Consider the following 16297-nt stretch of genomic DNA (forward strand, 5'->3'; position numbering starts at 1 on the left):
ATCTAGAGATCGACACACATACACACACATATTGGATATTGATAAGGGTCATATTGGATTTCCCCAACAAAATGAATTGATGTGTCTCTTCCAAAACTTATATTAGTGCACCAAAATCAATTCAACAACCCCACCCAAAAAGCACCAAACAGGGAAGAGAATTGAAGGGGGCTTTAGTGAGAAATGATAAAGCATCAAGTAATTAAAGAGAAAAACAACAGTAAATAAATGATGAAGCATCATGCATATTATATATACTTTAATTTACTTAATGTATTTATATATAGTTTCCTCATTTAAATTGAATTGAAAAGATATATTCTATGCTATTTTTGCATCCCTTTATCACGGGTGCATCTCTTTATCACGGGTGTCTATGAAGTTAAATGTTAGAATTATTCAAATCCTCTAATTTGAGAAAATTGATGGCATTATATGGAGCATTTGGGCTTTGGAGAGAGATAGAAAGGAAGAAGAAAAAAAGTATGGTTAGATGAATGTGGACTCCTAATGCAAAACCACAATTTGTTTTGTCTCTCCCTTGCTCATATAATCCTATTCCTTCTTTCTTGTATCCATTTTCTGCGTTACTTGTTTCTCCAACGTACGCGTTTGTAACAAGCATAAGTTCTTTAAAGAACCACTCTCCAAAAGTTAACCGTTTATAAGGCTTCTTTTTCCCCCTTCCAAGGTAGCCTCCAACGTGAGACTCATTACAGCGTTCGGGCGAATCATGCTTCTTTTCTATTATTTGAAGCACTGTGTGTATTCAAGTTTGAGCCCTTTTATGCAGATCATATTCAGTTTGCAGTTTGTATCCTTCTGTCCGTTTTAAATTTAGCAACTTAATTGGAGTCATGTCTCAATGTATCATTGCATAAGTGATTGATTAGCGAGGAACAAAAAATCAAACCAAATACTAAATTCATTGAAGTAGTGATTCAAGAGTCAGTGAAAGTGGGTCAGATCGAGGTCGCTTGGGATCAAACCCCAATCATATTAAAATAATATAATTTAATAAAAATAATAAAATACAATAATATTAATAATCATTAATAATTTATTATATCAAAATACAAGAAAATATAGTAATAGTTTGATTGTAATTAACAATAATAAAATACAACAGCATTAAGAATTTTGATAACTACACACTACCAGAAAAAAGGCTTTTCACGGCGGTTAATAGTGGCTTTCACGGCGGTTTTGAAGGCGAAGTTTGATAAAGGCGACGTTGAAAGGTAAAGAAAAACACGGCAGTTTAGAACCGCCGTGGAAAAATACTTTTAACGACGGTTATGAATATAACCGCCATTAAAAAAAATTTAAAATTTTTTTGCTAGTTTTTCATTTTTACCACTCTGCAGTTTACAGTTCCAGATAAATGTAGGCAGTGCAGAATACGTAGAACAAGATCAATTAGCTAGTTAATATATATACAGCATTGAAATTTCTTTTACACAATGCGAAAATAGGGAAACGGCCAATAGAACTAAGGGGTTTAAGACCAAAGAACACGTATTGGCTAGGACCAACAATTTGAAATAGAAGTAACTACTTCTCTGTACAATAGAAATCATGAACATGTACATATAAGAGGGAACCGAGAGAAAACATCTAACAATGAATTTTTTGAGAAATGACCTAACTATTTGAAAGCTAAATTTCAATAGTTTGTACCAATGTTATTGACAAAGTGTCCCTCATCAAGTTGATGTCATCCATGAGATATGGCGCAGTATTTTGAAATATCTGTTAATCAAAAATAACTTAGTAAACTTAGTCAAAAATGTGAAATGAATTGAAAAACGTCATGCAACGTTACTCATCTTTACCTCGTCTAATTTCTCAGTCGTTCCTGTCTCAATTATGTCATTCATGTAGCGGATGACATAATATCCACATTCAACATGTCCTTGTTGACAACGGTACTAAAAAAATAGATATATAAAATTGAATATTAGACATTATTGATTATAAACATTAACTTTAATTCATCCAAAATGTTTAAAAATTAGTTTAAAACAACATATACCTTTGGAAGAATCCATGTTGGTGCTTGTCTATTTTGTTTAATCGCCACAACATTAAAAGTATGAAAAGCCCTATCAATAGTATAAGAGAAAATGATATTAGAGCGTGTTTTTATAAACTTCACAAGTAATAAATATATAAATATAAACTAACGTGTCGATGACATCTTTGGTTTCTTCGGATGGACTTCCATAGAGTGAATCAAACCAGTAAACTTTGTTGTCAAAAGGGGCACAAACAATTAGAGTCCAATGATAACTGCAAAAGACAAACCATGTTAATTATACCGACACATACAACTTGTATATCTCAAATACAATATTACACTTATCCTTCCACGTAAGGTGCAAAATATATTGGCTTTTGGTCTGAGTCATTGTGGTCATAATGTAGATTGACCTTGCTTCCACAAATTAAATTCTTTCTGCACCTTTGAGGACACATAAAGCCATATGTTCCTTCAAGTCCTCCGTTTCGACAGATTTGATTAAAGTGCCTGTTGTTCAAGTAAAAAACATTAGGACATGCATGAAGTATAATATGTAATAAGAAAATGATATTGTAACTTACAAAATAGCGAGTTGCATGAAGACTATATCAAGCTCCTCAAAGTTGAGGAACTGAACGAGGTCCCTCTTATCAATGGTGAAGTCGTATGTTATATCTGAACCCACAATCCCCAACGGCATCTTAAAAGTCATAGGCTTATCCATGTTTGGCACCATGGAATGAAGAACCTCCAAATTGGAATACATAAGCGCAACATCACTAGGAAGAGGCAAGAGTACAGGATATGATGATGCGCTCGTTGTGGCCTTCTTTGTTGCCGCCTTCTCCACCATTGGCTTTGCAATAAATCTCTTTGGCCACAAAATGAAATGTCCTTTAGCTTGGGCCAAGAGTCGAACCTCATCAGTAGGATTGGGCACTGGTGTACCCCCTGACCACGAACAATTCTCTCCACTGTCACCCTTGCTTGATTGCTCGGAATTTTGTTGCCGTGAATTGTTGTGCCCATGAATGCTCGACCACTAGCAACATGAACAGGTGAATTTTCATAATCCACATAGAGAGAAACGGCATCCCATTGTCTTCGACAGGGTCAGGGCTAGGGTCAGGGTCAGACACTATCAGTTGCTGTGTCTGATTATTACTGCCCTTTCCGCTTTTTATCACAGGTGAACCCTGAAACATAATATGAAATTAGTTAAGGAACATTAAATAAGTTTAAATGGATCAAATGAATCTTTAGAAGATTTAAAAGATGTGTGATTATTACCTGGGAAGGTTCAGATACTCGGGCATCTGGAATCCGCTCATACCATCATCATCAGAGTCTGTTGAAACTTGGCATCGAATTTGTCACGTATCTTTTGCATCTCTGCCATGTGTTGTTGACTTAGTTCAGCTCAAACTCTCTCTGTTTCTTCCTGTAGTCGTTGGTCGAGCTCCTCTTTAGATACCATGTTAGCGGAAGATGATCTAGTCTTCTTCGTGAAGCAGAGCCAAACAATTCTTTAATACCAATCCCTTTAGGGGTCCCTCTGACTCTTCCGGGATGGTCAACCTTTCCAATAGCAGTGGCCAAGATATCCATCCGTCCTTGAGGGATGAATGTACCTTGAGATAATTGCTCCTCAAGTGTATCCTGTATCATTAAAGCAACAAATTCAATTTAAGATAATTGAAAAAAAACAATTAATGAAGCATAATTCTTAAATATTACTTACAATCCTCTCAGCAACAACAACAAACTGTGGAGTAATGTATTGACCCTTTTTAATCCTCGCCGCCTTCCATTTTTCTTGGCGAGAAGGAACGCTCAATAGGTGGAATGTAGCCAATAGGATCTGAAGCAGCAGCCATCTGTGCATTCTTCATCCGTTCCTCCATCATACTTCTTTCCAACCCACCATACCCTGCACGAGACATGGTATGTGGGTATACATTCTGCTCAGATATTTGTTTGTTCTTCTGACTCAATGCCTATGACAATGAAACAAATTCGACAAAGTTAGTTTAGTTAAATAAAATATGACCTGATTAAAAATTAAGTTTGAAGAAACCAAACCTGAAATGCAAGTTTTCACGTTGCTTCACAAAACTCTCCATGCCTCGTCACTAATAAATGAATATCGTTCCTTAGGATGCTCACCTTTCTTTTTCCACAAATATAATGTTTTGTAAGCGTGGCCTTAAAATCCCTTCACCGTTCATCAAGTTGCTTAAACAGATGGTCTCTCATTTGCTCAGTGGCAGGAATATCAAATGTCAGCTGCAATACAATAATAGCATAGAGTTATAAAGTAAATAAGCAACTATAATTGAAACAAGTAGAGAAAACAATGCACAATATACCAATATATCCTCCAAATGTTTTTTTCAAATCTTTGTCCACCTTCTTCCAGCTAGGAATGTCAATGCCAATCTTACTGCGTGCGACATAACCCACATAACTAGTAAATTGAGCCCCAGCCTTTCCTATAGGCTTCAGATCATCATCAAACTCCACTGTAATCCTCATAGGCTGTGTGCTCTCATCACGTAAAGCTAAATGCCTATACGGGTTGGCCCTCTACCCTTTCTCCGGCTAGTAAAAGAGCTGTCGTCACCAGAACCCTGTTGACCAGATCCGTCCATTTCTTGTTTAAAGAACAACGAATTAATAAACGTAAAATAAGAAATATCAAGTTAATATAAAACATTATATTATTAAGTATATTTAGCAAAAAAAAAATCAAATAATTCATTTAAGCCTTATAACGATTATCCTCCCAAATTTCCTTCACAATGATCATCTCTAACAGCATAGTCATCATCTACCAAATCTAATTCAACTGCTTTAGGTCGAGTGGCTGTGAAAGGCGGGGTTTCATCAAGATTAAGCTCTAAGTCACCATCATCTCCACCAACTCCTTGCCTTTACCTTGAAGCACGATAGACAATTTCTTTTTGCTAGATCGGGAACAAGAACACTTGTTTTGCTTGACTTGCCAAAATAAATGGCTTGTCTCCATATCCAAACCTCTCAAGATCGATTGAAAACAAATCCAAATTCTTCATCCACTTGCACAACATTACTATTAACCCACTTACATTTGAAGATGGGAACTTTAAACTTGGTATAACTAACCTCCCATATCTCTTCTATTATTCCATAATAGGACATTGCCGACAACATTGGGTTTTGTCTTTAGAACTAGCTGCAAAATGCATGGCTTCCGCTACTACCATCACCCCACTATTCTGCATAGTACTCTTATCGTTGGGTTTTTGTGTAAAAAGAATAACCATTTATATCATATCCACCCCAACACAAAACCTCAAAAGAAGGCCCTGTAGCTAGCCTCTGTATTGTCTCAGAAGGATTGCCATCTTTTAACACTTCTCGCTTGAACCACTCTGCAAATGATTTATTATGTTCATTAGCTAGTTGCATCTCACTCTTTCTTGGATTCAAGTACCTCAGCATATTCTTGTGAGCATTTAAGTAAAGCAAAACTTCATTCGTGTTGTTTAAAATGTATAGATGTGCCTGCATTACAACTTCTCTTGACATAGACCTCACTATGACACCCCGTGTTCCCTTGCTTCTTATCCCCTGATCATGTCGAGATTAAGAAAGACCAACTGCCTTTACACTATCAAGATATGCGTTACAAAACTCAACTGCCTCCTCAGCTACATATCTCTCAACAATTGATGCCTTAGGCTGATAAGGATTCTTAGAGTACCCTTTTAGGATTTTCATGTATCTCTCAAAAAGGTACATCCATCTTAAACACACAGGGCCACAAAGTCTTATCTCTCGCACAAGATGAGCTATCAAGTGGACCATAATATCAAAAATGATGGAGGAAAATGCATTTCCAATTGAGAGAGGATCACATAACCTTCATTTTCTAATTCATCCAACTCAGTAGGATCAATGACTTTACTGCAAATGGCACTAAAAAACATACAAAGTCTTGTAATAGTATTTCTCACATCGGTTTTCATAATGCCTCGAATAGCAAGTAGAAGTAATTGTTGCATCAACACATGACAATCATGAGACTTCATTCCCGTTATCTTCAAATCTTGCATGGAAACAAGTTTGCTTAAATTAGAAGAATAACCTTGTCGCACCTTAATACTATTGACAAAACCACAGAAACTTCTTTTCTCTTCTTTTGATAATGTGTGCGCAGCTGGATGTAAATAAACCCTCTTACCATCTCTTTCTTGTAGGTAAAGGACATTTCTTATTCCAATTTCGACTAAATCTCGTCTTGTATTGATTCCATCTTTAGTCTTTCCACTTATATGCAAAAGTGTACCAACAAGGCTCTCACATACATTCTTCTCCATATGCATCACATCTAGACTATGCCTCACATCAAGACTTTGCCAATATGGAAGATCAAAAAAGATAGATCTTTTTTTCCATATATTTCTCTCACCAGCAGTCTTCTTCTTCTTCTTACCGAAGACCACATTAATTCCTCCACCCGCTGATAAACTTCTTCTCCAGTTAATGGTCTTGGAGCCATTTCATATTCTTGTGAGCCATTAAATGCCTTTTTCAATCTACGGTAAGGGTGATACCGACTAAGAAACCTTTTGTGACCAAGGTATACTGTCTTCCTGCCATGTTTAAGTTGCATATAGTAGGTGCCTTCTTCACATATTGGGCATGCTTTATGCCCCTTAACACTGTATCCTGACAAATTTCCATATACTGGAAAGTCATTTATCGTGGTGAAGATCATGGCACATAAATTGAAGGTCTCTTGTTTATATGCATCAAACACATCAACACCTTCCTCCCATAATTTCTTCATATCCTCAATCAAAGGTGCCAAATACACATCGATATCGTTTCTTGGTTGTTTTGGCCCCGAGATCATCAAAGATAGCATGATATACTTTCTTTTCATACATAACCAAGGAGGCAAGTTGTAAATTATGAGGAGCATTAGCCAAGCACTATGTGTGCTACTAAGATTACCATATGGGTTAATTCCATCCGTACAAAGCCCTAGCCGAAGGTTTCTTGGCTCGCCACCAAATTGAGGAAATTTTTGATATATTGTTTTCATTGAGGAGAATCTACTGGGTGACGAAGCTTTCCATCACATATTTTCTCATCGAAATGCCATCTCAAGTTCTTTGCATCTACGGCATTAGCAAATAGACACGCTTAAATCGTAGTATTATTGGAAGATACCACAGAACCTTCAAAGGAGAACCTTTGGTCATCTCATTATAATCACCATCATCTTTCTTCATTTTGTATCTTGAAGTCCCACATTTAGGGCACTTATTCAACCCTTCATAATCATTTCTGAATAATATGCAGTCATTTGGACACGCATGTATCTTCTCATATTCCAAATCCATCAGACACAAAATCTTTTTTGCCTCATACATTCATTTCGGAAGTGAATTCCCTTTGGAAAGAATATCACTCAGCAATTCAAGCAATTCCGTAAAACTAGCATCGGTCCAACCATTTCTTGCCTTCAAATTCATCAGTTTCAATATGGTTGTCAACCTTGTGTAATCATCTTTGCACCCCGGGTAGAAAGGTGTCTCTGCATCACTACAAAAAGTTTCAAAGGTGGAAGAGAACTGTGTAGAGGATTCAGACCTTATATCACGAAATATATCCTAAATTTCTATCAAAAGTCTTCATTCACAACCTTCTCATTTGCAGACAGTGTAGTCTTTCTAATTTCTCCATGCCATATCCAATTTGTATACCTCAAATTTATCCCATCACAGATAAGATGCTCTTTTATCTCAAAAATACTCCGTCAACTATTGTTTAAACATTTGACACAAGGACAATAGTACAATCCATCTCTTTTACTAGGGGCATTTTTCTGAGCAAATTCAAGAAACTTTTCAACCCCATCCTCATATTCCTTGCTAATTCTCTTAGCTTTCATCCAACTACGATCCATTGTTCTACAGATTATTTAAACACATTTTACTATCAATCAAAATTCATAACGAAGAAAAAAAACACAAAATAACAAACAGATTATTTATTACTAAATTCTTATATTTATTACAAAAAAATTACCAAAAATTCGAAATAAATATCAAAAAGTTATAAAAAAATTTAAAAACTTCACAACTAATCAACGCTAAACATTTAAACATGTTTCTAATACAGTATATAAGAAGGAATTAAGGTTTTCTCACATCCAATGTCCACCAATCAACTGTTCAACCATATAAAAAATGCAAAATGAACAATACAAGCCAACCACAATGTAAAACTAACAAACCCATTTCATATATAACAAATTTTCATGGCCAAAACATTCAACAAACCAAGAAAAATTGAAAAGAATGAAAGAAGAGGATACTCACAGAATAGAGAAGATTCAAATGTGAAATGAGGGGTGTTGAACGGCGGCGGATGGCCCACAAGCTCAATGGAGGAGTTTAAATGGTGGGATAGTGGGGGGTATGGCCGGTAATGGTAGTTTTCGGTAATGGGACAGAGGGGACCACGGCCAAGAAAGAATGATGCAAATGAGGGGCGTTCGAACAACGGCGGACGGTGGCAAGGCACCACAAGCTCAATAGAGGAGTTTTAAACGGTGGGGGCGGTAGTGGAGGAATGACAGTTTATTAGTGGTGGGACAGAGGGGGACCACGGCGCACTGATGAAAGGAGAACGAAAATGACGGAACCATGACGCGGAGAAGGGTAAAGGACACACTTTCCAAAAAAACCACCGTGGAAAATAAAAACCTATTCAACTTATTTACAAAAATGCCACTGCCTTTTTTCCACGTCGTTTTTCTGCTTAACCACGTTATTTTGTGACATTAAAAGTCTTTTTTTCTAGTAGTAACAATTTGTCAATAACTAAAAGTAATAATCATTAATATCAATGTCATCATTAAAATTCATTAAAATTTATAGTGACTAAAATATTAGGAGTTGAATGAAAAAAAAAAAAAAAGAAGACCAATAGCACTATAATTGTCTAAGTCTGTTCATCACCTATTCACCCTAATTTGACCAGGTTGATATCGGTTTATTTATAACTGATTTAACATTCAAACCAAATCGAACTATTGGCTAGTTTTATGGCTAAACCAGCTAGTCCGGTTTGTTTTTCTTTTCTTTTTTTTCCTTGACACTGCATGTTTATCTTTGTGTGTGTGTGTGTTGGAATATTTATACAATTTATATCGTGCCCATATACTTTAATATGGTTACAAGGTTAATGATCATATTTTTAATCACTAAATTGATGAATATAGGGTAATGGTGTTGATAAGGCTATAATATGACCGGTTATTAATTAAATGCTGATATTTGAGGCCTAGTCAACAAAGTGGGATTAATTCATATGTGTGTATATTCATTTCTTTATTTTATTCTAAACCACCTCAGATTGAGAAAACAATGAAAAATGTTACTAGCTTAGAAAAGACTTTAAGGTTGCGACTGAAGCTCTAACTTGCTCCCATTTAGAATTGACAATTCAATCATTGACGTTTTACAGCTCATCTTCCAAAATTTTTGCTAATTAACTTATGTTCCCTACCAAGTAAGTCATTTTCATCTATTGAATTGAATCTCTAACTAGTTTTTATATTTAGTATAAGAGATATTATTTCTCTTTTTAATCAAGAAAACTATATATTTCGATCAAGAGATTTTGTATATTCACAATTTTATACTTAAACTATTTCTTCTCATATATGCAGCACAATTGGAGTTTAACTAGGGGGAATGAAACCCATCAGGATTATGAAAGAAAATTAATAGTATTTTAGAGGATCAAGAAAATTAAAATCGAAATTTAGGGGGTCTGACATGTCTACGTACTGAAGTTATTCCCGTAAGAGAAAATGACTAAGCGATGGTCAATTTTCAAGTCCAAAAATGATGAGCAGCTTTGGTGAGCAGATGAATAGCATCCCAGTGAGTATTATTGCAGAAAAACCAATCAAATTTATAGTGCCATCTTTGCTCCCATCTCAACTTATCAACTGCTGCCTTTACTTCTAATTAAATATAAAAACTAGTTGAAGGGTTTGTTTTAATTTTAATTGAAAGCTTTCATGTAGCTCCACAAATATCTTCTTCCAAGATTCATTAGCCCTGCATTTTTCATCCTCCAATTTAGCATTCTTTGTTCTTAACTTATCAATAATATTATCTACAGTTTTTAATATAAGATATAATTGACTAATTTGGAGAAATTAAGAAAGTTATTAGACTACATAACCATAACACATGTTACATAATTTCTCTAAAATATTTACATCTCTCGTTAGATTATATATCAATTTATAAATGAGTCAAATTGGTTTGAAGAAAAACGATAAATATAAATATTTTAAAATAATTTATTAACTTTATCAATCTCCAGATAAGTTATGGATGCAATATCATATATTACCTTAGGGCTTGTTTGGTAACAAGTTTTAAGAACAAAAAAAAAATCTGTTTGGATGATATATTTAAAAAAAATATTTTTTACTCGCTTGTTATTTTTAACTAATTTTAATTAATTTCTTGATTTATATAATTTAATTATTTATAACTTATAAAAAGAAGGATTGGGAGTAATAAACTTAGGACCATTGACTGTGCCACTTGTATTTGGATGTTGGCACTGATGAAGTTTTCTGGAGTTTTCCAATTTCTTCCACGTTAAAAGTTGTCTGATATTGATCTCCGATGGTTCATATATCTGTGTGTGTTGGATGATGATGATGATGATGATATATGTGTATGCATATGGTCATATTGGAGGCCCAACAAAATGAGTTTGTGGCGCCCAAAATGTCAAGTCATCCATCAAAATTAATTCAATAATTCCACTCAGAGCACTAAACGAGGAATTGACTTGGAGAGTTTGATAGGTTGGCATTAATAAATACAAAATTAATAAATGAAGGATCAAGTAGAGAGAAATAAGGAACAAAACAATAAATACAAAGAAAAGAATTTGAGTCCATAAATACTATTATAATTTGGGAAATTTGGTAAAAAAATCTCTATTTGAAAATTTAATTGGCTAAAAAGACTCAAATTTGAGTATGTGCAAGTATAATCTGTGAATGCAACATATCTTTCGTTATGTGTAAATAACTTCCATATTGATAATTGTTGCACATCATTAATGATATGTTGCACATAGTGGAAAATATATTGTACTCACGGGTTATAATTATACTTGCTTAAATTCATGTCTTTTTAACCAATTAAATTTTCAACCAGGGGTTTTTTATAATTTTATAATTATTCTCAGCAATTTTTATCTATTCTTAATACTTTTTAAAGGTAAGGATACAGATGCTATTTTTTTGTCTACAAATTACTTCTTTGAAAACAAAAAATTTCATCGTGCACTGGTTAGGTTAGAGAGGTTATGATGTTAATCATTCCCTCTTAATCTTTAGTTTAATTCCAAGAAACCAATGACAGAGACGGTGGAGTATTTGGTGAAGAAATTTCTTCATGTTATTATAAGCTTCTATGTCTGTGGAGTATTTGTTGCCATTAGCGTAAAACTATTGAAGAAAAATTTTATGCGATTAGATATAAATGAATAGAAAATACTGCACCTTTCACTTATGGTGAAGATTTGACATCACTTACTATTTGCTCCGCACAAAAATCTGTCCACTCATAGACATGGAATTTGATCAGTGTTACCTAAATGATGCCAATGATGCTTGTGAGGAATAAGCAGGCAGTCTCACTCTCTTGTACCAGAACCTTTTTCTTGTAAAGAACCATGGACCTTCCTCAAGTAATATATATTATATATATACCAGTTGCCACCATTCAATGGATGAAACCATGTATATAAATCAGACTCGCATTATCATGTGCTTCTCGATGGTTCATCTAACATTTGCAAACATTCTTGCGGATTGGCATAAAAATAGTCCTCTTCTTTGGGTTTTTCTGGTATGACCACTCTTGTTTTGGGACTTCCCATTTGAGAGGCATGAAATTCCTTTACAATAGTAGAGAACTCATCCCAGCTTAATGAGCCTGTGGTGTACTGATCTATTAAGTTCACTAGCAGCTTCCTTTTCAGTAGTAATGTCTTCTTGAATCCCAGGAATCTGTGCATTATTAAGAGGAGCAAATGAAATAAGTGAATTTCAGAAGACATAATTGAGGTTAAAAAAAAATGACAGTTTAGTTATCAACTATGGTCAAAGTTTGTTTTTCATTCATCATCTAATAGGATTTGCCAAAGTGAAAATAACATTTCAAACGGAGTCAAATCTACTATATACTTTATGCAGATATAAAATCCGAAGTTTATTGAAAATTCAAATATCTTTTGTGGACCAAGCATAAAGGGCACAAGTGGCAGCATAACAGCACCTGCGGTGGCCTTCCACGACTTTAGCCATGTTCCCATCATAAGTTGGAATAAATATATCACTCTCAAGAGAGACTAGATAATCCAGAGCAGCCATTTGGGAGGTATGATTTTGGAAGTACTGCAAATCTGAAGGCTCCAGTAGAGTTTCCTTCTTCGCCTGTTGCAATTAGAGAAAGTTTTAGTGACAAAGATGCGCTTGTGATACGTTTCTACTTCTTTCAACTTACCAGATTAGGAAATGCTGCGCGTAAATTCGCCATCCTTCTCTCTCCACCATATATATCACCAGCAGCAATATAAATTTGGGCATTGCGATCTATGCCTAGTGCTGTCAATGTCAGAGCAGTTTCCTCAGGTGTCAAAGGGCAGAAACCTTCTTTCCTCTTCACTTCAGAATTAATTACTTTCTCCTTCCACCAGTCTTTAGAATATCTATGACCACACGCTTATATTATTACATCAGATGGATACCAAAGAAATAAAATAGATAGCACATCGTGTTAATAAATCTTCGACTCAGGGGAACTTAAGTTATTTGTAGGGTCAAAAGATCAGAGCTGAATCCCAAAAGAGAGTGCAGATTACCTCATTTCTGTGAGTTCCTTCACCTCACGACTGTCACAGCCCTGCGTACAGCCTGAAAAAGCCAACATGTCCATCTCATATCTAAGATGAAGTACAATGAAAGGTCCCTTTTCCCTCAAAATTTTGACAATCCTTCTACCAAGTAGCTCTATCTGAGGGGTAAACCTCAGAGCATTTAAATTTACTCGGCACCGAAGCTTTTGAATCTCTAAAGGTAGTCCATTATTCGCTAGTCGAGTGTCAGTTCTGTTTAAATGCACAACCTTGTGTTTCAGCAATAGAGGAAGGATCTGTGACAAACATTCAGAAGAATCAGAGACCTTGATGCAAACCCAATTCAGCTATGAATCTGATAAAACCCCGTATACATAGGAAGCCCAAAAACAAATACTACCTGATGTTCATAGTATGATATCTTGGACCAGCTAACAGGCGACAATGAGTAGTGTTGCTTTGCATCAACTCTTTTCTTGAGCCTAGGTGGTAGTTTCTTTAATATTCGAACCTCATCTCTTAAAGATGTAATGAAATGATCTACATCAAATATGTCTTCAAAGTCACTGCAAAATAATGGAACATACATGAGGTCATTCCAAACAAGAAATCAGGATAATCCTAGACATGGCAAGCAATTAAGGGCAAACCTCGGATCAGCCCAGAAGGAGGTTTTATCAAGCTCTGGAACTATGAGAGTTGCATTCAAGTATCTAGCAATGGTGACCATGTCACATATCTGCAGAAGAAGAACAAAGATTGAAATCATAGTTCTTAAATAAGTGAATCAGACTAGAGCTAAAAACACATGGATATAGTCAGATGATCACACTAAAGGGAAAGAAAGTTCAGCACTCACTGCTGCTCGCATTTGGTTGAGTCCTCCATTGCAAGAAACTATAATATAGCCATTGTTCTTATATATCCCTGATGACAAGAATAAATAATTGAGTACAACGTTCATCAAAATACAAAAGCATAACCGAAAAGAAAGCAAAGCTTTGCTCCTCAGGGGAGGGAAGAGGTACTGTGCAATCTTCAATAAGAAGGAAATGCAGGACGAATTGGACATCATTCATAACAGAAAAACTTCGAATCCTCAAGCACCAAATTGTATCAGGAAAGAAGACGGGCGTGCAAGATGCTATATGGTAATCCCATTTCATGAGAAAAATGCTACAAGGGTAACGAGGCTGCTGCAGAAACAACCCCTCCCCCCCCCCGGGGGGGGGGGGTGTAAATTGCTAAGAAGGGATAGTAGGTTCGATTCCTTCGTGAGAACTCTAGTATCAAAATCCTAGATTCACTAACACAAAACAAAGTATATCCTGAAAAATAAAAATCATCTGGGAAGGGAAACCCCAAAAGATGTAACCGGCAACAGATCAAAACATGCGTTTCTTCTACAGTTGGCAAAGTTCATTGGTAATTAATAGCTTAAAGATGAACACGAGTCAGCCCCAGAACTTACTTTTGGGTGGAAGCACAGGCTTGGCTGAAACGCGAGACTTCTCTTTCTCGATCTTTACACTTACAGTTGGCAGGACAAGCTTATCTGAAACGCGAGGCTTCTCTTTCTCGATCTTTACACTTACAGTTGGCAGGACAAGCTTATCTGAAACGCGAGGCTTCTCTTTCTCGATCTTTACACTTACAGTTGGCAGGACAAGCTTATCTGAAACGCGAGACTTCTCTTTCTGTATCCTTACATTTCTGGGTGAGAGTTCAGCCTTAGCTGAAGCTCGAGACTGGTCTTCATCTATCTTTGTAGGAGGAGGTAAACCAGTGTGACTAAAATAGCAAGGCATGTCCTTCAACAATCTCGGAGCCCACAAGTCACACAGAGCCATAAGCTGAACAACACAACTCCAGAGTATCACAGTTGTAATTGTCCTTACCATCCAAACCTTAATTCGAGGCCGCATAATCAATTTCTTAGGCCTTTCGATTTTGCCTGAGCCCAAAATATTGAGCTGCATTTCCATGTCGTCAATGTCATTACTGCGCTTGCTTAGTTTCCCATCGCCTTTTTTCGCCCATCGAAGCAACATCTGTGAAAGGGTCACTTCGATTCACTCACCAGCTTACGTGAGAGAGCTTCCTCTTCTCAAATACTTCTAAGAATCCTTGAACTAAGTGATGATCATTAAATGCCGAGAAACTGCACCTTTGGATTCTTTCCGCGGCTAAAATAAATGCTAATAAAAGGAAACTTATTTACTATAAATATTCTAATGCTAGAAAGATGCTCTCTCAGCCCACTAAACAAGGGGAAGCTCTGAATTTATTCAGATAACAAAGTGCGCGTGCGCAAATTCTCAGACCTCCATAATTTTCAGAACCCCAAGTACTAAAGCATTGGCAATGCGGCTTCTATGAATTTCAGGACTAAATCTAAGCCGCACCAGCATGATCTAAATTAGCATTTAGGAAGCAAAGGAGAGAGTTGAAAATCGCTCAACTGGGTCTAACTGAAACAACTTGAAAAGAGGAAAAATGTTTTTAGGGAGCGAAGAAGGAAAGGGATGCCGAGATCAACGCTCACAGGCATCAGTACATCAAACTACATTCAGATTATATATCCAATGCAAGTATGAATGGATTCAGGAACAAATTCAAGGTTGGAAAGTTGGAACGGCCGATGAGCAATGAGATTCTGGGAGAAGGAAGATGAAGGTATTACAGAAGATTCTGGCGGGAATCGAGGGGGAAGGTTGAGGAGGGAGAGAGTGAGAGAGAAGAAGAGGAAGAGAAAGAGAGAGACTGAGAAAATGTTAGAGAGAAAGCCAGCAATCAAGGCGGTAGAGGTGGATTTACAGTGAGAAGAGGCGATGTGGTGTCAAGGATCGAAGCCGTTTAAATGCCGGACGGACCCTTTCCTCTTAACTGTAACTTGCTTTTAGTTATTTTGCCTTTTCAAAAAAAATTATTAATTTATTATTATTATTATTATTATTCACTTTTATTATTTATGGAGAGAAAAACGGTTGATATTTTTAGAAAACTTTAGACCCATTTGTTACAGTTTTCTATCACCTTTTTTTAAAAAAGAATTATTTTGAGAAATTTTATAATATTTGTTAAATTTTTAGAAATAATCAGAATATCAAAAATAATGTTTCATATTATTTTTTACAAGTTACTTTAGATATCAGTCTTTTTTGGCCAAAACTATCGCTTTGAAAATAATAATATGCAGCATATGATAAAAATGTCAATAAAAATATTATAAAATCCAAAAATTAAGGAACAATAAATCAATCAGTATAATTGAAACCAAATACAAGCAAAATAATGTTTTTCATAAAATCTCTAAAC

The 16297-nt window shown here is 35.7% G+C and overlaps 1 protein-coding gene across 1 annotated transcript; it reads right to left on the minus strand.

Annotated features, from left to right (window-relative positions):
* Window positions 1-11543: 11543 nt before the first annotated feature.
* LOC114759303 (rhamnogalacturonan I rhamnosyltransferase 1-like) lies at window positions 11544-15707 on the minus strand. The gene is made up of 8 exons (XM_028948468.1): window positions 14451-15707; window positions 13839-13906; window positions 13630-13718; window positions 13380-13545; window positions 12986-13275; window positions 12628-12832; window positions 12400-12557; window positions 11544-12131 (listed from the first exon to the last, which is right to left on the minus strand). Exons 1-8 carry the CDS (start codon window positions 15028-15030, stop codon window positions 11885-11887), a joined length of 1803 nt encoding a protein of 600 aa, XP_028804301.1. The 5' UTR covers window positions 15031-15707; the 3' UTR covers window positions 11544-11884.
* Window positions 15708-16297: the final 590 nt, after the last annotated feature.

Source organism: Neltuma alba, unplaced genomic scaffold, assembly GCF_004799145.2.
Source record: "Neltuma alba isolate B1F8T4 unplaced genomic scaffold, ASM479914v2 tig00010816_pilon, whole genome shotgun sequence".
Taxonomy (NCBI): Eukaryota; Viridiplantae; Streptophyta; class Magnoliopsida; order Fabales; family Fabaceae; genus Neltuma; species Neltuma alba.

Excerpts from the sequence above, each read along its gene's own strand:
- LOC114759303 (XM_028948468.1), bottom strand. The coding sequence starts at position 15,030 with ATGTTGCTTCGATGGGCGAAAAAAGGCGATGGGAAACTAAGCAAGCGC. Across the intron at positions 13,907-14,450 it reads GCCTGTGCTTCCACCCAAAA|GGATATATAAGAACAATGGC; the intron begins GTAAGTTCTGGG and ends TCTTGTCATCAG. Across the intron at positions 12,833-12,985 it reads AAGGAACTCACAGAAATGAG|ATATTCTAAAGACTGGTGGA; the intron begins GTAATCTGCACT and ends GTGTGGTCATAG.